Genomic DNA, 25,239 nt, shown 5'->3' on the forward strand with positions numbered 1-25,239 from the left:
GTGGTGGGTAGAGCATTCACTACGAGTCCGTCACTATCCAGTCAAACCACTTACTCCTGCCCTTTCAGCTAGGCATGTGAAATTGAAATACCATGCAACACTTTTACTATTAGTTCATGGGTATTCTTTTCACTTAGTAATTATTATGCAGCTTTTCTTTTCACGAAATGCCTTGTTAAAAATACGGTATTGTAAAGATGAAGCTGATAAATTATTTGTAGCAATAAAGCAGACTTCAAGATTGACATATTCTCATCTCTTGCATTTATTCTACTTTCTAGTCATATTAAATAACTTCACATTTAAAATAAATAATCGCTGCCCACCACAAGACTACATCTTGCTTTCATCAGAGGTTGTAGCAAAAAGTGAATTCTGGAAACACTGACATGGACCGTAGCAACCCACTCTCATGTTGTGAGTACTTTCTGGCTGCTGCTTAAGAAGCAGTGCCTAACTCAGTATGGCACGACATAAGATTTGAATAAGTATGACAAAATATTCAAGAATGCAAAATTTCGTTCTCCCAGTTCTGACACAGAAAAGGACAAACTGCCCCGAGTTATTCACTCCCTCCCATTTATTCCAATAAGAAATACAGAGAAATTTGTAAACTTTATTCACAACGCAAAAGTTGAGATGAATAAAACAGCTGGCAGCGGCATCTTGCCTCGGAATTTGAGTTATAAAAATATTAGTGAGCACAATTTGCTGTATTTCATTTGAGGAATGATGAAGAGAGTCTTTTTTATAATTATAAAGCTTCACACTTCGAAGTCATTTATCACAATAGGGTCTGGAGTTCCGGAAATGTTCTGTCAGGGGTGATTTGCGTATTTTTGGACTTGACATTTGATAGAAGTTGGGTAACCGAATATCATAGTGGTATGTCTTCCCTGTATATACTCTGTCATTCAAGGCATAGAGTTTATCTGCAATGTCACTGCCAATTAAAACTGAAAACAGGCGGGAGATGTAACGATGCTGAGCGAAGAGCAAATATAATTTCTTTCTCCTCCAAGACACATACCGACAATCAGTCTCTGCTGTGAGGGTCACCTATGAAAACGTAAGGCCACAAAGAAGACAAAGATTAAGAAGCAAGACAAGTTCTGCCACCTCTTTCTTGCCCCAATTTTAAATGAATTTCACTGGCTCCTTTTTTAGGTTAAAAAAGCTCACAGACCCATAATATATGGAAAAAATGGAGAGAAACTACATATATACATTGCTATATATATATATGTATATATATATATAATTCATAATGCAAACAATCACAATGTTGTGCCCATTTTCAATTTAACTATTTTAAAATCTGGTTATCTATATTTTTGCCTTTTACTGAAGTGAGAGCTACCTAATACTAAAAAATAATAAAATGGGCTAATGTTAGAGAAGTATTTCCAAGTCAATCCCCAAAACTGAGACATTTAACTTTAATTGTTTCTGCAGTACAAAACTGAATGTATTTACCAATTTTGCATATGTTTTTTATTTTTTTTTTTATATTTGTATTTGTTTTATATTTGTATACGCACACATATGTTGCATGTATTAATCAATACACCACATATGTTGTATTGTATGATACACATGTATCAATACACCATAATAGGTAGCATCCACTGAAATGATTACCTTTCAAAAGTACCAGACACAGTAGCATAGTAGTGACAGTAAAGGTGCCATTTTTTCTTTTCTCTCTTTTTTTTTTTTACCCTGGAGAACAACTGAAATCTATTAGCACTTAAAATTTTAAGAATCACTTACTTTGTAATAGGGCAGACTTTTAAATTCTTGTTTTTCTAAACTGTCAAAATGGCAGTGTTTAGTTTGCAGTCAAATCTCAAGTAATCATATTTTAATCCCCATATATGCAGTTGAGCAAAGGAAAATTTAAGAATATCTATCGCAAACTCCTTTCTGTCCTACACAATGCCCATTCTTCTTGTCGCTGGACCTGTACAGTAACAGTAATCAGCAAGGGCCAAACAGAACTGGGAAGTCACATATGCTGCAAAGCTAAGTATAAATTATTGCTGTCACCTGCTGTTTTGTTTGTGTGCCTGTTTTTAAACAAACATTGTTTAAACAAACGTTGTTTGGAAGGGGCAGCGTTCACTCTGGGGACTACTTCTCCCTTACCTGAAAAATGCCTTCCTCTGTGGGTCTCAGGGAGTCCCATTCAGGAGAATCCAGGAACTGGAAGGGGAAAATGTAATGCAGAAATTCGCCATCAACTGTCACTCGGATCCTACCCAAACACAAAGGACATCATTTATGAGAGAAGGAGAAAGCAAGCACATAATCGGGGACAAGCAGATCTCTTATAACCTTTATGGCTTTTAAAATTTTGTAGGATGAATATTAAATTTCTATATGACAGTAAGTGACAAAATCTGTAAGATTCATGCACTGATATTCCTCACACAGTTAGGATTCTGGGAATATTGGGTGAAATTCATCAGAAAATGTGTCACGGCATACCTTGATGACATGGGCCCATTTGTGTGCATATGGTATAGTTCCAGAAAAAAATTTCAATGGCCTCAGTAAGATTTTAAATTTAGTAGAACACTGAAGAACACATAATATTGTAAATGCCTCTGTAAACTAAATGTTTACACTTTTTAAATACATGAATCATCACATTTTTGTTTCCTCTCTGAAACTTTGTTTTCAAAATTTACCTACGTACAAATATAAATATAAAATATATATATGGTGCACCCCCTGCTTGTAACAAGTGGGCAATTCTAGAATTCACTGAAAAACATCGATCATTATAAAGCTTAAATGTTCTCTGTCACCTAAAAGAGCACCCTATCAGAGACTATTTAAAGTACTTTACATGTGAACATAAGTATCCTGTTAATTCAAGCTGGCATCATCCTCTTCCTGGTCCTCCGTTATTAGCTTGGAAACAAACAACACATGCAGACAAACCCATTTGTCCATCTGGTTTCTAAGAAGAAATATTAAGGCTCTAGATTATATCCTGCTTCAAGTAAAGGATAGCATGCACTCTAAATGCCTATGTCCATGACTCACATACATGTCATGGACAGTGCTACATATTATCCTCTGCTGAGATGGAAAAGCGCAGCCGAAAGAAACACCAGCTAGTAACTAACAGGAAATAACTGAGATGGAGCAAGCAGTGAGTACAAACCTTCCTGAAACAAGAAGGGAGAGCTTATCAATGGAGGTTTTCCCCTGCATGGCGTAACAGTGCTCCTTTTCCAAAGTAACCACTTCAGAGCTCAGAGCAATTGTTCTGAAGACAGGCAAAGAGGTCCCCAGAGGCTGGAAAAGGGAGCTGTACAATAGCTGGAATTCGCGAGAAAAGGTTATGCTGCGAACTTGATAGGCAATGTGGACAAACTGCATGAAGCAGATGACAAACAGTACAAAATTCCAGGAAAAAATGTCGGCGGCACAGACGTCGACCCAAGCCCAGACGGCCGAGCAGAGAAAACCCAAACCCAGCAAACTGAAGACGTAAAGGAGCCCGAAGAATCCACTGCCACCCATGAAACCTACAACAAATAAAATACTGGCCAGATGATAAATGGCTCCTTCGGCCTCTTCCTTCCAGGTGGTGCAGACTGGGTGCTCATCTATTAGATTCTTCCATAAGCTTGAATTTCTTTCCATGGCTGACTGTGGTCTGGTCGCTTTTCCGTTGAGGTTGAATGATATCGAAGCAAGTCCTTCACTTTTCCATCATCAGAGTTTCGCAAAGTCTTTAGAAAACCCGCTAAAGCCTGGACGATAGAGTTGTAGTAATTAAGGGTTTTGCGTGTATGGGTCTTGAGAAACTAAAAATCCCATGCTAGCTTCTTTAAGTTCATTTGGGCTCCTGATTTAGATCTAGTCCACAAATGTTTTGTGGTTTCCTGGACAAGAAAAAAAGAAGGATCTAATTAAACAAGAAAAATTGAGAGGTATATTTCATGAATCGCCAGCATTACTTAATCAAACTGACATACTATTTTCTATGAAGTTAGAATATTTTAAGCACAAATGCTGTCAAGTGTTAAGTTTTTAAGATATAAAATGTGTATTTTTAGGGTTATGCTTAATAATAATAATAACAAATTATTTACAGAATTTTAGTATTTGTTAGAATTTGCTAACTACATATTTTCCTAGAAAAGTAGGTGCTATAATCAACGAGTCTTCATAATAATAGCTCAGTGTACCTCAGAATCACTTGTAACAGTGACTAAAAATGCAGATTCATAGGCTGTTTCCAGGCATATTGGGTCAGAATCTCTGAGAGTGAGGCCTATGTGTTGGTATTTGGACAGTGCCCCCCACATGATTTTGATGTATCAAAAACACGGCATTTCATGGTCCACCCTTTGAGAGATAACTGTTTGACAATGTTATTTTCTCTTTACAGATGAAGAATTCAAGGCTCAGAGAGGTCAAGTAATTTATCCCAGGTCACACAGTGGTCAGGGTAGAGCAGAACTTCAGCACTTAAGCCTGTATGCTGGATCCAAACACGTGGCCTCTCATGAAAAATATTTTAAATTAGGCACTGTAAGGAGTCCTGATAAAACAATAAACATAAGAAACACATGACTAGGTGTTGGATTTTTAAGAGCATAATAGTAGACTATGAATATGTTTACTGAATTATATCAAAAATATCTGAGAAATGTAAATTCAGTTCTTCTTTACTGTGTTAGAGCCTCTCTTAGGTTAAAGGTTGTATCCATGCAACTAAATAAATATTAAAATTCCTGCTACTTACACATTTATTTACCAGATGGTCAAAAAATGTTACCAACTTGTTCCTCTGTGCATATATTCTCTACCCTTTGAGCCATATGGTAAGAATGCTAATGTGTGATCTGAGTCAGGAGAGATTTAACCAGGATGATAGAGCTATAGGATACATATCATTTACCACCAGGTTTCTTAACAATAAATAGTTTCAGTGTGAAGCATTCATGAGATTGGATTTTTAAACCATAATAACATTCAGAAGCCTTGAACTTGAATGCTATCTTTGGTGCTTTTATTTTTGAGCTAGATTATCTCTAGAACACCTGTTAATAAAATATCAGATATCACAGATCTTGTCTCATAGAAAAAAAGAGACGTAAAAATGACTTAGCTGAAGTAAAAAAGGGAACAGTTTGATCACCAACAGCACTGGAGATGGAAACAAAGGAGTTGCTGTTGGTTTTTCATCTTGGACAGTGATTCTTTTCTCAGCAAATAATGACTTTAGGAATACTGCCAGGCGAATCATTAAAAAAAAAAAAAAAAAAGACCTATAACTTACATTGTTATTTTGACTTAAGCTACTTTCCAAGGCACTTTAAACATCCCATGGCCCCTAATTACTGCCTCCCCCATCACTCTGTGAGATGATGAGGCTTGGGGCAGACCAGCACCCTGGGCATGTTTAATGTCTCCTCTTTTAACACAACACAAAATTATACACACTACTGGATATTCACAACAAAGAAAACAAATTTTTAAATACAATGAGCAGTGAGAACGGCAAAACACCAGACTGCAAATGTCAGTCTCCCCGCTGTTTTACTTTTAAAATGAGGGTATTTTAAATTAATCAGTTCCTCAGGATACCAAACGTAGCCACTAAAGCCAATGTTAAAAAGCACTGCTGGCAGAGCTCTGAACTTTGGTTTGAACTTCCTTAAAAATTTATAATCTTCAGCAAAAATGTTAAAATGATGCTAATAGAGAAAGGCCATACAAAACCTTTGTGGCGATTCTGAAAGGAGCTTATGGGAATCTTGTGCCCTGAAGACCCTGACTTGTGGGATAGATTGGGCCACCTGCATTCCAGGACTGTGACCCATTATGATCACAAGAACTGCGCTTCCGGCCCTTTCCAGCAGCTCCTGTTTCCATAAGCCGCTACCAAATCACCTTCCTGTCCTTGATACTGTATCACTCAACTCAGAGTGCTGACTTGCCCTGATTAAATTACTCCACACCCAGCCTTTCTCCACATGGTGTTTTTATTCAGTCACCAAAACAGATGTATTTTATTAGAAGAGAAAGAACTGACAGGGGCAGGTGATGGGCATGAGTGTTCCTCTGACATGTGCCAGCAGCACTATAGGAACGCTGAACATGATTCATCAGCCAGCTGCCTGCTTGAAAGCCTGTAGGCCTTAAGTCATGTTTTTGGGTAAATAAATGCCGAAACGCCAGAGTGGCCCAATGGATTTCTCAGGGGGAAAAAAAAAAAAAGCCTATCTTCCCTGCAAAAGAAGTCAGCACACGGACATACAAAATGATGGAGCCAAAATCAAGTGCAAATAAACACAATAATTCCAAGCTCCCACTTTTCTACTCTTTAAATCAAATGACCCTGAGTTATAAAGGAATAAGGAAATTTAAAGGAAATTTAAAAAAATTTAAATGCTGCATGAAATGTGATGTAAGCTTGGTGCCAAGTGATTAAGACTGGCTCAGAAATTGCATGTATCTGTTCAGAACTTGTACATTTATTATCTCATTGCATCACACTTGTTGCCACAAGAATCTAAATCATTATGCCCTGCTTACAGATAAGTAAAGCAGGCCACAGGAGTGTCTTAGTAACTGGCTTCAGGTAAAAGAGGCAGTGAGTCACAGCAGTGAGGGAGAAGACCCTCTCCACTCAGCTCCATGCTCTCTCCACCAGGAAGTGCCGCCTTTTAAGGCTGTGAATCTGACATGAATGTGTTGGGAGACAGTGGGATATTCCATCAGGGCTGGTTTGCCAGGAAAATAATAATCCTAACAGTGAATATTTAAGACCTGTCATATCCACTTGCACTGCTCAATCCATAATGCTTAGAGTACAGCCAGGGAAACAGATGTAGAAAGCCACTCATGAAATGATTTGCTCTATTATTATTCAACATTGCCTGACCGCTCTCCTAGACTCTGAAATTCTTAAGGGACAAAGACAAATGTTTTTGTATTCCTGACCCCTGGCACTCAATGAATGTTGGTTGAATACACTGGTATCAAGGTGCAAGGACTCTGCCTTCTCCGTTCTCTCTATCCAATTTAATGGATGTTCTAACATCTTCTGCCACCCAGGGTAAAAGAAGTAGGGAGGATCTCAACATCCAAGATAGTTCAGTACAGAATCACTAAGGAATTGGGACACTACTTATTTAAATGTTTGGCACAGCTCCAAATTCATAGGGGAATCCTTTTGTCTTCATACAAATTGAGTTCCTTAAGAGCAGCTGAATTCTTAATCTGATTAAAAACAACAACTCTCATAGCTAGTGCTATTGAGTTAGTGTTGGTTGCTAGGCAACCCAGAAGATAAAAATTCCATCAATATTCTACCAATTAATTGGAATAGGTCCTAACTTTGGTATGTGTTTCATATGCAAAATAAGAATTTACCTAAAGCTGGTTTTCTCTACTCCTCAAGGAGGTACACTTACTCAGGACCTATCTGCCAGACATAGTTAAAAAATTATCTAATCTTCACAACAGCCCATGAGAAAGGTACTATATTTTGATCTCACAGATGAGGAAATTAAGACTCAGAGAAGGTAAGTCAATTGTTCAAGGTCACACTGTTAACATTGGTATTAAAATTCCACCCAGTTCTGCCGGATTCTGAAGCTCACAGTCTAAACCACATTTATTCTTCGGCTTTCACAGCACCAGGATTTAGAAATAACAGGCATTAGTTTCCTCCTTGCCACCTAGATGAAATCAGGCAATGTTTATTCACTAGTAAAACGGAGGTAATATCACCTATTCTGGCCACTCTGAAAGGTGCTAGAAGATTCAAATGAGAAAATCTATATTAAAACTTCGTGGCAAATTTTAAAATAATATAGAGATGAATCACTGTACTTGTTGCTTATATTTTACAGAGCTGAGCCAGTCAGAGAATATAGTTTTTAAAAGCTTTCTTTCACCCAGAGGGTTACAATTGAACACAGAAATACAAGTGTTACTTTTGGCCACTACCCAACTTTAAATTTTAAATTTCAAATTTACTCATTCCTGCAGGGGTGATCTCTGTTATTCTTCCCTATCTGTGTCCTGACCACCTACTGCTGGTAGATATAGACCCATAACCAACACATCCTTGAGTCTTTACTCTCCCCAATGGCCAAGAAGCCAGTCTCTGGAATCCAACAATAGTCTTCTACCTCCGATTGATTTGTGTTTAGTGCTTCCCAGCAGGTATCCTCAAATCACTTACATCAGAATCACCTGGGTAGCTTGGTAGACTGTCCCTTCCCTGGCCCCCACACCAAAATTACTGAGCTGGGAAGGGACCCAGGAAGACACCTTTCTAACAAGCTCCCAGTTGATTCTTATGCACACTAAGGTTTGAGAGCCATTATTCTACATTGTTCCTAAATGATTTCTGAATTATCCTTGCTTGTTTGCACGACCTCAGCATTGTTCATTCCTGGCTGTCCTTCTGTGCTGATTACTCTGTGTGTTTCTGATCCTTCACTGTCTGCCCAGGGTGGTAGTGCTGGTATCAGTGCACCATTCTGTGTCTAGTCTGTTCAGTTAGCATTGTTACTTAAAAGAAAGGTTCTAGTCTTACCTGTGCCCCTAAATAGCTGTATGATTATAATCTTACTAGACCTGTTTTCTCATTGGTAAAAGGAAAGAGTTGGACAAAATAATGTGAGGTCCATTTAGCTCTAAAATAACATGACTCTATATGATGAGGAATAGAAGACTTTTCCTAGCATGAGTTAAAATATAGAGCTGCGTGGTAGAACTGAATTAAGACTGCAGGTCTTAACACCAGGTTTATGATAGGGGCCCCACTCTAGAAATTGCTTACTTAATTACTTACAGCCTGTGCTGGGGCCCAGACACTGGCATCTTCTGATGTGCATCCAGGGTGAAGAACTATCAGGGGGCTGAGCGAGAGACACCAGGACATTCTGTAGAGTAAAGGATCTAATTTTAATTTGCTGGAAAGACACATTTTCTCCTTCTGTGTTCCCATTTCCATGCTTTGCCCAGGTGAGAAGGCATTTTCCTTCCTCAGCACTCATCATTCCAAGAGGGCTCAAGGCTGTTGGGTAGTTTACAGCAGCCCTTCCTTAACAGGGTGACGTGAAGCACACCTTCTAGCTCTGAATTTTTATGTGTGGTTTCCATCACATATTATGTTATATTGACCATTATATGTATTTCCTTTTTAAGGCATCATAATTTATTTATTCTTTTAGTGGGGGAACATAATCAAGTAATTTTATAAAAGAAGTGAACATAGTATTTTATTAATTTATTTAAGTTTATTTATTTTGAGAGAGTGTGTGCACTAGCATGACAGGGGAGGGGCAGAGAAAGAGGGAGATGGAGAGAATCCTAAGTAGGCTCTGTGCTGACAACGCACAGCTTGAACTCACAAACTGAGAGAATGTGACCTAAGCCAAAATCAAGAGTCAGATGGACACTTAACTGGCTACCCAGACGCTCCGAATATTTTAAAATATCAGCTTTAGTGTTTGGTTAGTGTGTGTGTGTGTGTGTGTGTGTGTGTGTGTGTGTGTAAATATATATGGAGTTCGCCTCTGTTTAGAACACAGTAAGTCCTCAATAAATGTTCACATATTATGTTATATGGTTCATGGACTGATAAGGATAACAATGCTTGGGTATAAAAGCAGTGTTCAGAATACAGTTTGGGAACAAACAGGAAGCCTAGGTGAGATCTAACCAATACCTGAATCATTGATTTACTTGTTGGACTATAAAGACAGGAAAGCATATATTATACTATGAGGAAGAAGTGAAAGGAAGAAGTGTTTCTATTGGGATAGAGGAACAAAGAAGGGTTGAAGACCCTCTGGAATTGAAAAAGATCCCAAAGTTCAGAAAGAAATCAGAGGATAAGGGAACACAGTTTTACGCTCAAATAACCTAATACTCTTGGTCTAGCAACATAGTTCACAGTAGAAGATAAGGGGAGGATGGAGGGATCTTTAGCAGTTACTATGATGCAGAAAAATACTTAGGAAAGACTGGGGTTGGCAAGATTTTCTAGAAAGTGAGTGCAGAGAGAATTGAGAGTTGAAATCAAATGCCCATGATCAGAGGCTTTAGAACTCTAGAGGTGTGCTGTCCAATATGTGCTGTTAGTCACACTGGCTGGTCTGAATTGAAATGTGTCAATGGATTTCAAAGACTTAGAACAAAGAGAAAGAATATGTCATTATTAACTTTTATACTACTTATATGGTGAAATAATAATGTTTTAGAAATGGGTTAAATGAAACATCAAAGTTAATTTTGCCCTTGTCTTATTTTTTAATGTTGCTACTAGAAAACTTAATATTATGAGATGCCTGCATGGCTCAATTGGTTAAGCATCCCACTCTTGATTTTGGCTCAGATCATGATCTCATGGTTTGTGGGTGTGAGATGCACATCAGGCTCTGTTCTGATAGTGTGGAGCATGCTTGGGATTCTCTCTCCCTCTCTCTCTCTGCCCTTCCCATGCTTGCATGCATGCATCTTCTATCTCTTTCTCTCAAAACAAAAAAACAAACAAACATAAAAAAAAGAAAATTTTAAATACATATGCGGTTCACATTATATTTCTCTTGGACAGCGCTGGTCTAGAGCCTATCACGTAACAGAGAAAGGAAATGAAAAAGATTTGGCATGACACTGTGCAAACAGTGCATATGTATAATGTATAAGTGTATAAATATGGAAGAATTATCTAAGATTAAGAACAGAGAGTTGATATAAATGTAAATGATATTGGCTACAATATTCATATGCTACAGTCATCAGATGTTACCCATGACATAGATATCACCATCTGGTTTCTGCCTACATAGGTGGCCAACCCCACTATAGCTCCTGGCCTCTTTATCCTACCAAGGAAGTCACTACTTTTTCCTTTTGCCTTAGGAGAATTACACTTTCCCAAGCAATTTTATCACAGTTTCATTTTTCATTGGAAATCTCAGACAGATAATCTCATAAATTTTGTAGTGGAGATTGAATTGTGGCCTTCTGGATGTCATAGGGTCCATACCAGCATTTGCTTCCATATAACATATGAGTTTCTTCGTGCACCATTAGGCTCCTTAGGCTAGAGTATGCCTTCGACCTTCCATACCAATGAGAGGTTGGCTTGTCTTGAGACCTGAGAAAATGAGAGAACGTGCCTACAGGCTATGCTGGACTTCTCTGATTCTCATGTCTTAGCTAAAGTCCATTGATTACCTCCAGCTGTGTCTGATTTCTCACTTTATCACGTAAGAAGAATTGCAAGATGGCGCCCAAGATTCCTACTTCATTGGTGTACACATGCTATAATCCTTTCTCCTTGAGTGTAGCAGAACCTATGAATGGGACAGGACAGATGCTTTCTTGATTAGGCAAAATGATATCCAAATGGTGCTGGAATAGTCACTTGTGATTATATTAAGTTACATAAGACTGCAGAACTGGAGAAGGATTGAAAATTAGAGAGCTGTGTTTCTACTGGCCTGGAAGAAAGCAAACACAATGCTGTGGACTGCTTGTGGGGGCAAGAAGCCAGGGAATGGTTGGCAGTCTCTGTAAGCTAAAGAAGTCCCCAACTAACAGTTACCAAGATAATGGGTGTATCAGTCCTACAACCACAAGGGGCTGAATTCTGCCAACCATTTGAAAAGCTTGGAAGAGGACCCTGGACTCCAAATGAGGAATGCAGTGTGCCTGACACCTGGATTGCAGGCTTTAAATGCTCTGGACAGAGGATCCAGTTCAGCCATGCCTGGACCCCTGACCTGCAAAAACTGTGATATGGGGCACCTGGGTGGCTCAGTCAGGTAAGCATCTGACTTTGCCTCAGGTCATGGTCTTGCAGTTCGTGGGTTCGAGCCCTGCATCGGTCTCTTTGCTGACAGTTCAGAGCTTGGAGCCTGCCTCGGATTCTGTCTCTTTCTCTCTGCCCCTCTCCTGCATGCATTCTGTCTCTCTCTTTCTCTCTCAAAAATAAACATTAAAAAAATTAAAAAACAATAAAATCTTTTAAAAAACCCAAACTGTGCGATAATGGAGTTGTGGTGTTTTCAGCCACTAGTTTGTGGTACTTTGTTTCAAAACAGAAAATGAAGAAACACATACACACTCATGAATTCACTATGCACAAGGCTTTTCGTTATTCTGATAATCTACCTTTTGTGATGGAGTTGGAATACAGATCAATGGAGCGGAAGACATTCAATCCTTGCAATTCTGGAAAACTAGGGGGCGCTTGGGTGGCTCAGTTGGTTAAGCCTCCAACTTGGGCTCAAGTCATGATCTCATGGTTTATGGGTTCGAGCCCTGCATCGGGCTCTGTGCTGACAGCTTGCTCAGAGCCTGGAACCTGTTTCAGAGTCTGTATCTCCCTCTCTCTCTGACCCTCCCCTGCTCATGCTGTCTCTCTCTCAATCTCTCTGAAATAAATAAAACATTAAAAAAATTTTAAGTCTGGAAAATCATATAAGAATACTTTTGAAGAATAGTGTGTGGAAAACAAGACACTAAGAGAGGCCCTGGGAATTACGTTTAAATTCACTGTTGTTCCCAGAACTACATTATAGGTTCTCCTTTCATGGAATCAGATAACCCAAACACTATTAAGCATTCTGGTCACATGGGCAATTTATGGCTATGTCATTCATAAACAATCTCCAGAATTCCTGGAATACCATGTTTCCTTGGGTGAATTCCAGCTTAGTTCTTGGTAAAACTGAACCATACCTATAGAGCAAATACTTGATGTCTACGGACAGGGCCAATACTTGAAGTCTCAGACACATCTGGAGATAACACTCAAAAGACAGACTTCAGACACTCAAAAAGCTCTGTAATTCTTCTAATTGTGTGACTCCACCATGTTCAGATGAGTTGAGCAATGGGAAATTAATGTAGTATCTAGTTGCCATCTTCTTTAACCTCATTTACTACTCTTACTACTACTATCACCACCACTACCACCAACATCTAACAGTTAATGAAACACTCACTATGTGCCAGGCACAGTTCTGAGAATTTTAAAATATGTCATTGAATCCTCACGACTTTCTGAAGTATATAGTTTTATTGTTCCCATTTTACTGATGAGAAAACTGCGGTACAGGGAAGTTAAGTAAGTTGCGTAAGGATACACAAATGATGTAGCCCAGATTCACTCCCAGGCAGACAGATACAAATAATACAGCCATCTGCTCTTTCAGCCACTATGACACTCTGCCTCATGTACAGTTTGAAATCTAAGTATTTGGACTTACTGGAACAAATCAAACATTCTTGGTTTCTCCCTTCTGTTCTAGATTCAATAAACTTAAATGTCTTCTTAAGAAATTACAATTTTTGAGCAACGCAGGGGTAGGAAGGTGGGTCCTATGTTAAATCACTGTGTCCTGTAATTCTTGATTTGAAGAAACCTCAGTAAACCTCTTCTTCTCTAGTATGTCATTGGTTGCTTTTAATAAACAATCCCCAGGGCGCATGGGTGGTTCAGTCAGTTAGGCGTCTAACTCTTGATGTCAGCTCAGGTCATGATTTCTTGGTTTGTGAGATCAAACCCTGGATCGGGCTCCATGCTGACAGGACAGAGCCTGCTTGGGATTCTCTCTCCCCCACTCTCCACCCCTGCCCTGCTCACACTACTATTTTTCTCAAAATAAATAAACATTAAAAAAACAATCTCCATGCTCTGCTTCAAGTTTTTGATTTCTCCATAAGCTAGAAATGGCATGAGCCCGCCATTCCCTTTTGAGCAGCTGCTATCAGGTCATGCAGTAGTGCACCAGAGATTCCTGATGAAAAATGCAAGGCAAGCTGGACCCATGGATCCATGAAACAGTCTCCTCTTGATATGAATCAAAGGTAGACACTTCCCCTTCCCTTTATTCCAAGTGACCTATATGCAAACGAACTCACTTTTCCTACGTTTATTTAGTTCAGGTCCTCATGTTTCTTCCTGGCAAACACACCTATCAAGTTCATGTGGTCTAGCTAAATGGCTATAGTCTTTTCTTTTTCAATTTTTCTGGTTAAATAACCAGGTGGACCACACACCAGGGTCAGTGAAGTTTGAAACCAAACCAGCCACTACTAGTGTGAAAAGGAGCACTTGTGCAGGGTCTGGTGATTTCCTTTCAAGGTGTTTACATGGAGATAGGAGCTTTCTCTCTGACTGTGGGAGACTGTTCCCTGCTTGGTTCTTAATCCACATGGTCTACAATCTTTCCACTTCTTCTCTTTCTTTCAACCTTGTTATTGGCTTTGTAATACTTGAAGTTATTCCAACCACAGAGGTTTCTTCTACTTTTGTGGCACTGCCTGTGGATAAGCAATGTGGATTATTCTCTTATGCCTGCTGCTCAGGAAATACACAAATTCTCTTGATGCTTTCAGAATTTTTGATTATTTCAAGTTTCTCTTCAATATTGAAGCTTTCTTCTTGCATGCACTATTTGACACTTTGAATCAAGATGCTTAGACATTCTTGAGATGCTAAAGGAGTGTGTTTTATACAGAAAAGTTCACGGGTGCCAAAGAATAGCAAAACACAATCTTGCAGGATAATGTGTGGTGAACCACGGTAGCTGGAAGATGTTTCAGGTGTATGTGTATTTGTGTTTTGTGGACTCCCGGCTTAGGTAAACTGGTTATAGCTTAATGTGTCCATCTGGTGTTCGGGCTGAGTAAATGATGCATGAGCAAGCACAAAATGTGTGTTATGCTCAAATTGCTCCCTATGATTTAAATTGCATTGACATGAGGCTTATTTTCAAAACAAACATTATAACATAATTGTGTCATCAACTTTCAAATGGCCAGGAAAATATTATTATATGCAAAAATTCAATAAATCCCTGCTCTCCTAGAGCTTGCATTTTAGTGAAACTCAAATGTTGCTACAATTTAAGCCTACTTTGAATTATAAGATCTATTTTAAATACCTAAAAAATACCTCTTCTATGCAAATAAACTTAGGCTACTTAAAATTCACTTAAAGTTAGTTGTTGCATACTAAATTTTTAAATAAGTATTGTACTACATTGTAGGAGTCTACAGTCTTAAAAATCAAATGCAAACAAGCTTGTTCTTTAGAATGTCCATCAAAGATTGAAAACAAACAAACAGGCAAACAAACCCTAGAAATTATGTGTGTCCTTGGAGTAGCACATAACATTAATACATATGTATTAATTAATACATGATCTATATCCTTCCATTTGTATAAATGCAAATAAAGACATTGAACCATCTTAATGTCAAAGATGATGATTTCTAGATGGTGGGATACTACTATACTTTTGTCTTTGTATATATCTGGATTGTTTTCATTCTTCATAACAATTTTCTAAAACAATAAGTTGATTTTATTAAATACAAAAATCCCAAATAGTTAAAATCCACAAGCCCAACAACCAGAATTAACAAACATCACTCTCTTTTAAAAAATCTTTTTTATAATTAAAAAAATGTCATGAAAAACTGAAGATCATCATGGCTGTTCTCAAGTACCATTCTCCACCCACTCATTCCTTATATATAATGTGTTTACCCCTGCAGTCCATACAAAATAATTGTAAAATTGCAATTTAAAATGAAATGCAAGATTAGAAATGTATTTCATGTATTTCTTCCAGAGCCATACTTAAATTTTTTTCTGATGAATAACTTTAAATATTTTTAAAAACAGAGAAAATACTATATAATAAATCTCAATATACCCATTACTCAGATCTGACAGTTATCAAGATTTTGCTACAAAGAGTTTTTGAAATTAAAAGCGAAAACTGTAGCTACTATCCATACTATAGTTTGCTCAGTCAGTAAACAAGACACCTACTAAGGGAGGCAGAGAAAATGACAATTGTGCTCTTACTATGTGCCAGGCACTAGGTCTTCCATTTACTGACCCATTAAGGAGTCACAACTGTGCAACCTCAGTAGTTTTATCAGCATTGTCTGGAGTGAAAAATGAGACTCAGAGCAATGAAGATTCTTGCATAAGCTCAACCAGTGATTGTCTCTCTGGAACCAATTTCATAGTGTGTATAAGTCACCAGAGGTTAGGATTCTGTTGAAGAACACAAAGTGAGAAGTTCTCAATTTGGGTCTATTGAATGAATCCCTGTATTCTTAGGTTTGGAGGAGGATTCAACATTGTTGCAGGGGATTTAAGTCAGCAACTTTTGGTTATTTATTTAATTTTTAAAAATACCTGTTATAATGTTCACTTTAAGACATTTACCTATGGCCACTTAGATAAAAGAGAGAAACCTTTCCCCTTTTCCTTTAAAAAGTCAAATTAATGATTCAATAGACTACTGTAAATTCTTACTCTGTGTAACTCATAATCCCAGTTGACCAACAACTATAATTGGAAAAAACAATTTCAACGGCAATCTGCACACTTGCAGATCTAGCATGGCTATTTTCCAAAGCAGTTTTGAAACTTCTTGCCTGCCATGTTGCTTACGTGTTGTTACACTCATACATTACAGCAAACATTTCCTAACCATCCCAGCCATTCTTGAGTTTGAGTATTTCAAGATAAGCAGATGTGAATGCCCCAGTGGGTCAGTGCTATTAGTCAGTCTTGCAGTAAGAAGCATGGGAGTTTGGTTTTCCATGACACATTTTTATTTAATGGCATAGAATGTCACCATTTAGAAGCACAGGATGCACAATGATTCAGCTATTTTGAGACACCGTGGAGATTAAAGAAATTCAACTATCCAGTGTCTCCCAGTTTATATGTATGAAATTTTAGGACAGAAAACTGTCTTACTCTAGATTTCAATTTGTATTTGCATCCTAGACTCTCCAGTCTTCAGGGGAGGAAAGCCTTAAAGATCATCTGGGATCAGCCAGACCTCTTCATTTTGCACATGTGGAAAGAGAGCCACTTTTCATTTTGTTTATATCTTGTTTCATGTAGCTCTTGTTTGGTTTTCTTTTGCCACAAAGAACAATGCCAAGTTACTGTAGCATACTGTCATCCAAGGGACATGACCATGCAACAGTCCCTGGTAACAGAAAACAGCCACCACCAAACCTTAGTATAAGCAGAGACCAAGAATTTTTCAAGGCTGCCATAAAATGCAATTGCTGTGTCCAAGCTTGCAAATTCAAAATACCTATCTACAAGAGTTAGAATAAAAAGTGGGGAAGGGAGACTGTCCCCCCCCGTTTGCTGCTCACTAAAATCAAATTAAATTATGTTCAAAAGTGGGCTTCTAATTCTACTTTTCCATTCATTATTCACATGTAGAACTTTTTCACTTCTTGCAAATGTCTACTGGCCAAAACCAAAAAAAAAAAAAAATTTTTTTTTTGCCATACTCTCATTACTGTGCTTTTAATCTTTTTCTAAAGATTATATACAGACCCTCAAAATGTATTACACCTCTGTAAGCAACCTTGGTGATGGGGTAATTTAGTGGGTTTCTGCTTCTCCCCCCACCCCACTTTTTTTTTTTTTTTTTTTGGCAAGGAGAATCCCCAAATAGAGAAAATAGGTCAGCGTGACCTTTGACTAGGCAGTCTTCTAGTGTTCCCAATTCAGTGTGAAAACACTGACCCTAGTCGGGCCCTTTGAAGACGAGAGAAGGGGACTCCCTACCGCTGCACGACTTCCCCAAGGTGAAGCCGAAGACTGTCACGAGCCCCTTGGACCAGCTTTTCGCCCTTGGAAATCCGGTCTCTTTCCTTGGGCTCCAAGGTGCCTGGTGGAAGAGTGGGGCCAACAGAGCTGGGGGAGAGATCCGCCTCCAGGGCGGACGACAGGCGTTCCCGGGGACCCGCGCGCGCAGAGCCCGCAGCAGCGGACCGTCAGCCTGCGGAGCCGCGAGCGGCGCCGCCCGGACTCCGAGGCTCGAACTGGCCCGGGCCGGGCCGGGCGCGGGGGGGCGGCGCGGAGCACACGGCGGCGAAGCCAAAGCGCTCGCGAGGGTCGGCGGCCTCACAGCCCACACCCCGGGGCGGAGCCGGGGTGGAAGCCGCGCCGGCAAAGTTGCAGCGAAGCGCCATAGGTGCGAGGGTGCGGACAGCTCCCGGAAGGCGGCAGCCGAGGCGCCCCGGGGCTCCCCTCCTTACCTTTCCTTCCCCGGCCCTGCGCCGAGCTCCGGCCTCGCGCCCGCAGAAGTTTCCCAGGCGAGCGCGCGGGGCCCGGCCGGCAGGCGCCGAAGCCCCGAGCGCCCAGCGGGCGCGCTCCTCGCCGCCCACCCGGCCGCCGCCCGCCCCGCGCCGAGACGCGCAGTGACCGCAGCCCACTCCCGGGCGGCGCGGCGGCGCGGGCGGGGGCCGGGCACGGGCGCGCGCCCCGGGGCGCAGGGGGAGGGCGGGGGCGGCGCGGCCGCCGGCTCGCCGGACTGCTGATCAACCCGGCGGCCGCTGCGGACCGAAGTTTGCAAAGACCGGTTTCCGCAAGTGGACGCTGATCACGGTTAGAAAATAAACCTAGCTTTCGCTGTTCTGCTAGGCAGATGGAATGGACTACTGGAATGAAAAGCAGCGGTTTGTGTGCCCTGTCCCTCCCGCACGCCCCACCCCCGCACCACAAACAAAATGAAATAAATGACCACAGTGGGGTTGGAAATTTGGGGTCTATAGGACAGAGAAAGGTTAACTTCTTTTTTTAAAATTAAGTTTACTTTGGGGCGCCTGGGTTAAGTATCCGACTTGGGCTCAGGTCAGGATGTCACCCGCTCAGGTGAAGATCTCACGGGGTTGTGGGTTCGTGCCCTGCATCCGGCTCTGTGCTGACAGCTCAGAGCCTGGAACCTGCTTCAGATTTTGTCTCTTTCTCTCTCTGCCCCTCCCCCACTTGTCCTCTGTCTCTCAAAAGTAAATAACATCAAAAATTTTTTTAAATAAAATTAAGTTTATTTTAAGAGAAAGAGTGTGCAGGTTGAGGAGGGCCAGAGAGAGAGAGAGAGGGAGAGAGACAATCCCAAGCACGCTCCATGCTATCACATGTCAGCGCCGAGCCCAACACTCGTCTGACTGAGCCACCCAGGTGCCCAAGAAGGTTAGCTTCTTGATTCAAATAAGTGGGCATCTTAAAAAAAAAAAAAAAAAAGCAAATGGGTGAAGAGCATAGACAACCATAGAAGGAACAATTTAAAAATACAGATGATTGGGGCGCCTGGGTGGCTTAGTCGGTTAAGCATCCGACTTTCGCTTAGGTCATGATCTCGCGGTTCGTGGGTTCGAGCCCCGCGTCGGGCTCTGTGCTGACTGCCAGCTCAGAGCCTGGAGCCTATTTCAGAGTCTGTATCTCCCTCTGTCTCTGACCCTCCCCTGCTCACGCTGTCTCTCTCTCTCTCTCTCTCTCTCCTAGAAATAAATAAAAATGTAAAAAATAAAAATTAAAAAAATAAATAAAAATACAGATGATTTAAAAAAAAAGTTCCAATCAGTACTAAGCCAAATACATGCAATTTAAAGCAAAGCTCAAATGTATTTTTCGTCCTATGAAATTAGTGAAGTTTCGTTTTGTGTTGGTGATCAAACCATAGGGTGGTCTGTGAGCGGCCAGTGAAACACATAACTTACATAGGGATTTCTTGTTCCTTCTCTCAGCACCCTCACTTGCACTTTGTATGACCACGTTGGGGACAGTGATTCCAGAAACAAACATTTGCTGAATAATCAATGTCTCTTCTAGTCCTCAGAGTAATCGCAAAAGTAATTAATATAAACTGTAACATTAAGCTCCTTTAATTGTGCTGAAACTGAGGGTCAAAAAATACCCATATTCCTACACAGTATACATAGTTAGAAAGCAGTCTACTGCAAAGAGCCTCTGCTCTTATTCTTCATTGTAGAGATTTACTCAGAAATGTTGAAATAATAGTTTGAACTGGATCTAGTCCATGGTTTCAAATATGTTTATATATTTGAAATATGGGCAGGGAAATGAGAGGGTCACAAGCTTTGATACCAGATGTACTCTGGGTTTAGACTTCACTTGTTAGTGTTGCACATCACATTTTTTAAAAAATTTTTTAATGTTTTATTTATTTCTAGGAGAGAGAGAGACAGCGTGAGCAGGAGAGGGTCAGAGAGAGAGGGAGTCACAGACTCGGAAACAGGCTCCAGGCTCCGAGCTGGCAGTCAGCACAGAGCCCAACGTGGGGCCCGAACCCACGAACTGCGAGATCATGACCTAAGCGAAAGTCGGACGCTTAACCGACTAAGCCACCCAGGCGCCCCTGCACATCACATTTTTTAAGGATTATATTCAGGGTTATTTTTAATTTAAAAACTCAGAAGCAGCAAAGATATGCTTATATGACAGACACTAAGGTCGCTCCATGATTCTCAGCACCTCCCGGTGTTCACACGTTTGTGGGATCCCCTCCTTTTGAGTGCAGTTGGGACCTGTGACTTGCAAAAAAGGGAGGCCAAGATGGTGGAGAAATAGAGGGATTCTACTTCCTGCCCCCATCTCTCAAACAAAGAAGGGCTGAAGCCAAAAGACTCTGAACCCCAAGAGTCTGGGAGGAAAGGAGATGAAGTCTGCTAGGAAGACAGCCTCATAGGGTTACTTCAAGGAACAAACCAACGCACACATGGGGGAGAGTCCAAAACATCACTACGAGTAGGGAAATAAAATAACGAAAGGCACAACAAGAAAGACCAAGGGACACCCTTAAAAGAACACTTCCTGAACGGCCAGGCCCTTGACAGGGTATGAGCCCCCTTTAATATAGCAGTACTCGCAGGTGCAGAGCACATAACAAGACTTTAAAACTGGCAAGAGACAGAAAGCCATCCAAAATGACAAAACGGAAGAACTCTCCTCCAAAGAAATTCCAGGAAGAAGTGACAGCTAAAGAACTGATCAAAACAGATACAAGCAGCATAACTGAACAAGAATTTAAAACAATAGTCATAAAATTAATCGCTGGGCTTGAGAAAGGCATAGAAGACAGCAGAGACGCTATTGGGATCTGAGACTTGCTTATAAACCATAAGAATAGCACAGGTGATGGATGTCGCTCCTGTGACTAATTTACATTACAAAAGACTCTCACTAGATGCAGAGGACCAGCCTCTGCAAGCCAGGGTTGGCCAAGAGAGTAATGCTTGCTGTCGGCGAAAGAAGACACGGAGCCAGCCTCTTCAGGTGGACTGCTCAAGTTTATTTTTCAGCTTAGGGTTTTTATATAGCAAATTCAAACAATCATGCTTAACCAATTTACATTTTTTTAAAATGTTTTATTTATTTCTAGGAGAGAGAGAGAGAGAGACAGCATGAGCAGGGGAGGGTCAGAGAGAGAGGGAGTCACAGACTGAAACAGGCTCCAGGCTCTGAGCCGGCAGTCAGCACAGAGCCCGACGCGGGGCTCTAACCCACAAACCGCAAGATCATGACCTAAGCGAAAGTTGGACGCTTAACCGACTAAGCCACCCAGGCACCCCCCCAATTTACATTTTTTGAGTACAGTCATAGAACTTAACATTTCTAAGTTTTCTTGGCAACAGTGATTTCACAGTACATGATTTCCACTTCAACCAATAAAATTTAACCAGGTAGTCATAACAAAGTTTTACATATTCTTTACTACGTATGACGGGGTATCTAAGGATAAGTGGAGCATATTGCCCGAATACATGAGATCACAGTGCCCTTTAATTGTTTAAATTCAGTGGGCATGCAAAAACAGGATATACTTGTACCCGCAGTTGTAGGTAACAGACTCTCACAACCCCTTACTAAGAAAGAACAATGTCAACATTTATCATAGATGACGTATGGAAATGTTTTACGTGGATCAACTAGAATTTGGTCTCTGCATTTACCAATCTCATTCTTTGACCAGAACAATCCATAAGTTGCCTTACAGGCTTGAGGTCAGCAGGCAAATATTTCTCTAACACTTTTTGAGAAAGTCCTCCACAACTAGTAAGTCTTGTTTTTGTCTCTGCTTATGGCATAATATGTATTCTTACTGGCAATTAGACTCATACAAGGAAAATGAATTCTAGGTCTCTTATAGACCCCATGCATACCGGACTGTCTCCAATTTTGCTAATTGCTACAATATTCATTAGACAACATCTGATTGAGGGGGTGGACATGATATTTAGGTACATTCCATTTTGGAGGAAGAGGGGGACTTTGGGCGATTCTGTTTTCATATTAACCCTAGAATAGACTAACAGCAGAAGTGAGAGTAAAAGGTACAGACAAAGTAGAGAAGAAGAATTCTTCCAGGGGTTCTTCTGACTGCACTGCAGTCTCTTCCCTGGGCCTTGCCATCAGGGATGACCTGTGCAGTTTCGGCCTCCGGCAACTAGAGACCATCATCTCTGGCTTGATGAAATAAGTGGCCATTTTGGGGAAGTCCATGTAGCAAGGAACTGTCTAAGTGGCCTCTAGGAGCTGAAAGCAGCCTCCAGCCAACAGCCAGCAAGAAGTCAGTTCCCTCAGTTCTACAACATAAAAAAATGAATTCTGTCAATCATCTAAGTAACCTTGGAAATAGAGTCTTTCCCCAGTCAAGCCTCCAGATGTGAGTGCAGACCAGAGGACACCTTAACGGTGGCTTGCAAAACCCTAAGTAGAGGATCCAGTTGACTCCTGACCCACCAAATTGGTGAGTTAATAAATGTGTGCTATTTTAAGCCATTCAGTTTGTGGTACCTAGTACAGCTTATATGTGTTGTTTAGCTATTCAGCATGTTAGTACGTATAGTGTTGTCCCTTTGTGGTAAATTTTGTGTTAAATACTGCTGCCCTTTTGCATTCTGATTTTTCTTTTTATTATTATTTCATATACATATCCCTGCCTTGATCTTCTCTCCAGAGTGTCTCGGAAACAGAAACTCCAATGAAATGATACCCCAGAGATCAGCCACGGGCTAGGCCTCCCTAAGATTTCCAGCTGCATTTCTGCTTCAGAGATTATGTGTCCACAATCTACAGCCTTCAATCCTTCAGGTCCTTTGGGATATTCTCTTGGCTAAACCTCTGAGGCTAGACAGAACCACAGTCTGTGAGGAATACTGTGATAAAGAACTAGGAGTAGATTAAGTACTAAACCAGGATTCATTTAATCCACTTACCCTGGGAAAGCTTTAAAATGAGGCTTGCAGAGTCTTCCTCTTTCCTTCTCCTTGACATCAACTTGCTCCTCTTCTAAACCTCAATCCTTGAGATTTTTGTGTTTGCTTGTGAATTGCCCCTGAGTCCAGATGTGAATCCAGCCTGGTTTGTTCTCTAAGCCCTGCTTCTTCCTTCCTCCTTCCTTTCCTCCTTCCTTCCTTCCTTCCTTCCTTTCATTTTTCCTGTCTTCTTTCTTCCATGATTCTTTCATTTTTTAATCCCTGTATAATTGTCCATAGTTCTCTTTCTCTATATCCCTTATTTGCTTTTTAACTTATAAATATTTCATTATACAAGTAATAGATTAATATGACATCATATACTAATGTATCCTGTGTAGCATCAAACTACATTTGTCAACTTTCTTTTTCAGACGGCAAAGTAATTGGAGCATGTTTCTCTTTTCATATATATGATCATTCTTCAAAACTACTGCATGAGTTTATCATAGTATTAGTATATCACAATGTATCTATTCCCTTAATAATGTTTACATTGTTGCTATTATAAGGAAATGCTGTGTGCATGATTCCTTGGTCACATGCGTGATGATCTGCTCAAGGTAGATACCAGAAGTAGAATTCTAAGGATGTCCATTTTATGTTTTATTTTAATTTCTTGTATTGAGGAATAATTGACATATAACATTATATTTCAGATGTACAACACAATGATTTGATATTTGTATATATTGTGAAATGATCATCACAGTAAGTATAGTTAACATCATCACCATGCACAGTTACAGAATTTTTCTTAGGAGGAGCACCTTTAAGCTCTATCATCTTAACTTTTAAATATGCCATAAAGTGTTATTAACTATAGTCACCATGCTGTAAATTACTGAATATGTCCGTTCTAATTTTATTAACTACAGACAAATTATCCTCCAGTGTGGCTGTGGCAGCTTACGCTCCTACCAGCTATGTAGGAGAGAGCTCCTTTGTCCAATTTCTTTTCTGCACAGGCCCACTGACACTTGATATTACCCAATTTAAAGGCTTTTTCTCTGGCTCTCATTTCTTTTCTCCTCTCTATTTTCTCATCCTTTTCTTCCTCCTCCTTATTTTCTTTATTTCTCTCTCTCATTTTCCCTACCTCTTGTTCTGTCTCTTTTGCTCTTTTGTTTCCTCTTTCTTTTTCTAATTTATGTTTTTTTAATTTTAAAAATTTAACTTATAATTTAATTTATTACTCAGTGAAGATCATGAAAATATGTGTCAGCAAATGTTCATTTGTTCAAGGCTTCAGTATATTCTATATCACTGTCCCATCATACTCTTCTTTTTTAAAATTTTTTAATGTTTATTTATTTTTGAGAGAGAGAGAGAACATGCATGCAGGGGAAGGGCAGAGAGAGGGAGACACAGAATCTGAAACAGGCTTCAGGCTTCAAGCTGTCAGCACAGAGCCCGATGCGGGGCTTGAACATAAGAACCATGAGACCATGACCTGAGCCGAAGTCGATGCTCAACCAACTGAGCCACCCAGGCACCCCCATCTCTTCTTTGATTGGGGTAAAATACCCATAACATAAAATTAACCATTTTAAAGTGTACATTTAGTGGCATTTAGTACATTTACAGTGTTATACAACCACCACTCTATTAAAGTCCTAAATATTTTCATCATCCCAAAAGAAGTGGTGGGGACCACATACCCACACAGCAGTCACTTCCCATTTCTCCCTTCTCCCAGCTCCTGGCAACGACTAATCTGCTTTCTGTCTCTAAGTATTTACCTATTCTTACCATTTCATATAAATGGAGTCTACACTATGTGACATTGTATGTCTGGCTTCTTTCATTTTGCATTAATGCTTGTGAGGTTGATCCATGTTGTAGAGTGTATCAGTGCTTTATTCTCTTTATGGTTGAATAATGTTCCATTGAGTGGATATGCCACCATTTGTCCATTCATTTACCAGCTGATGACTATTTAGGTTATTTTTACCTTTTGACTCTTGAGAATAGTGTTCCTATGAATATTCGTGTATAAGATTTTGTGAATATCTATTAATAATCCTTTTGGATTTATATCTAGGATAGGAATTGCCAGATCATATGGTATTTTCTTGTCTGACTTTTTGAGGAATTGCCAAACTGTTTTCTAGAGCACTTGAA

General features: G+C 40.1%; 1 protein-coding gene across 3 annotated transcripts; it reads right to left on the reverse strand.

Annotated features, from left to right (window-relative positions):
• Positions 1-556: 556 nt before the first annotated feature.
• POPDC3 (popeye domain containing 3) lies at positions 557-18,229 on the reverse strand. Of its 3 annotated transcripts, XM_039255685.1 has the most exons (5): positions 18,097-18,229; positions 8,837-8,927; positions 3,176-3,902; positions 2,149-2,257; positions 557-1,059 (listed from the first exon to the last, which is right to left on the reverse strand). In XM_039255685.1, exons 3-5 carry the CDS (start codon positions 3,658-3,660, stop codon positions 778-780), a joined length of 876 nt encoding a protein of 291 aa, XP_039111616.1. In that variant the 5' UTR covers positions 3,661-3,902; positions 8,837-8,927; positions 18,097-18,229; the 3' UTR covers positions 557-777. The 3 variants fall into 3 exon arrangements, with proteins under 3 accessions (XP_039111616.1, XP_039111617.1, XP_039111618.1); XM_039255686.1 differs by lacking the exon at positions 8,837-8,927; XM_039255687.1 differs by lacking the exons at positions 8,837-8,927; positions 18,097-18,229 and adding an exon at positions 4,209-4,267.
• Between the last annotated feature and the right edge of the window lie 7,010 nt (positions 18,230-25,239).

Source organism: Hyaena hyaena, unplaced genomic scaffold (genome assembly GCF_003009895.1).
Source record: "Hyaena hyaena isolate Hyena2069 unplaced genomic scaffold, ASM300989v1 scaffold_538, whole genome shotgun sequence".
NCBI classification, from domain to species: Eukaryota; Metazoa; Chordata; class Mammalia; order Carnivora; family Hyaenidae; genus Hyaena; species Hyaena hyaena.

Excerpts from the sequence above, each read along its gene's own strand:
- POPDC3 (XM_039255686.1), bottom strand. The coding sequence starts at position 3,660 with ATGGAAAGAAATTCAAGCTTATGGAAGAATCTAATAGATGAGCACCCA. Across the intron at positions 2,258-3,175 it reads TCCCTTCTTGTTTCAGGAAG|GATCCGAGTGACAGTTGATG; the intron begins GTTTGTACTCAC and ends GTGTTTGGGTAG. Across the intron at positions 1,060-2,148 it reads CAGAGGAAGGCATTTTTCAG|GTGACCCTCACAGCAGAGAC; the intron begins GTAAGGGAGAAG and ends ACGTTTTCATAG.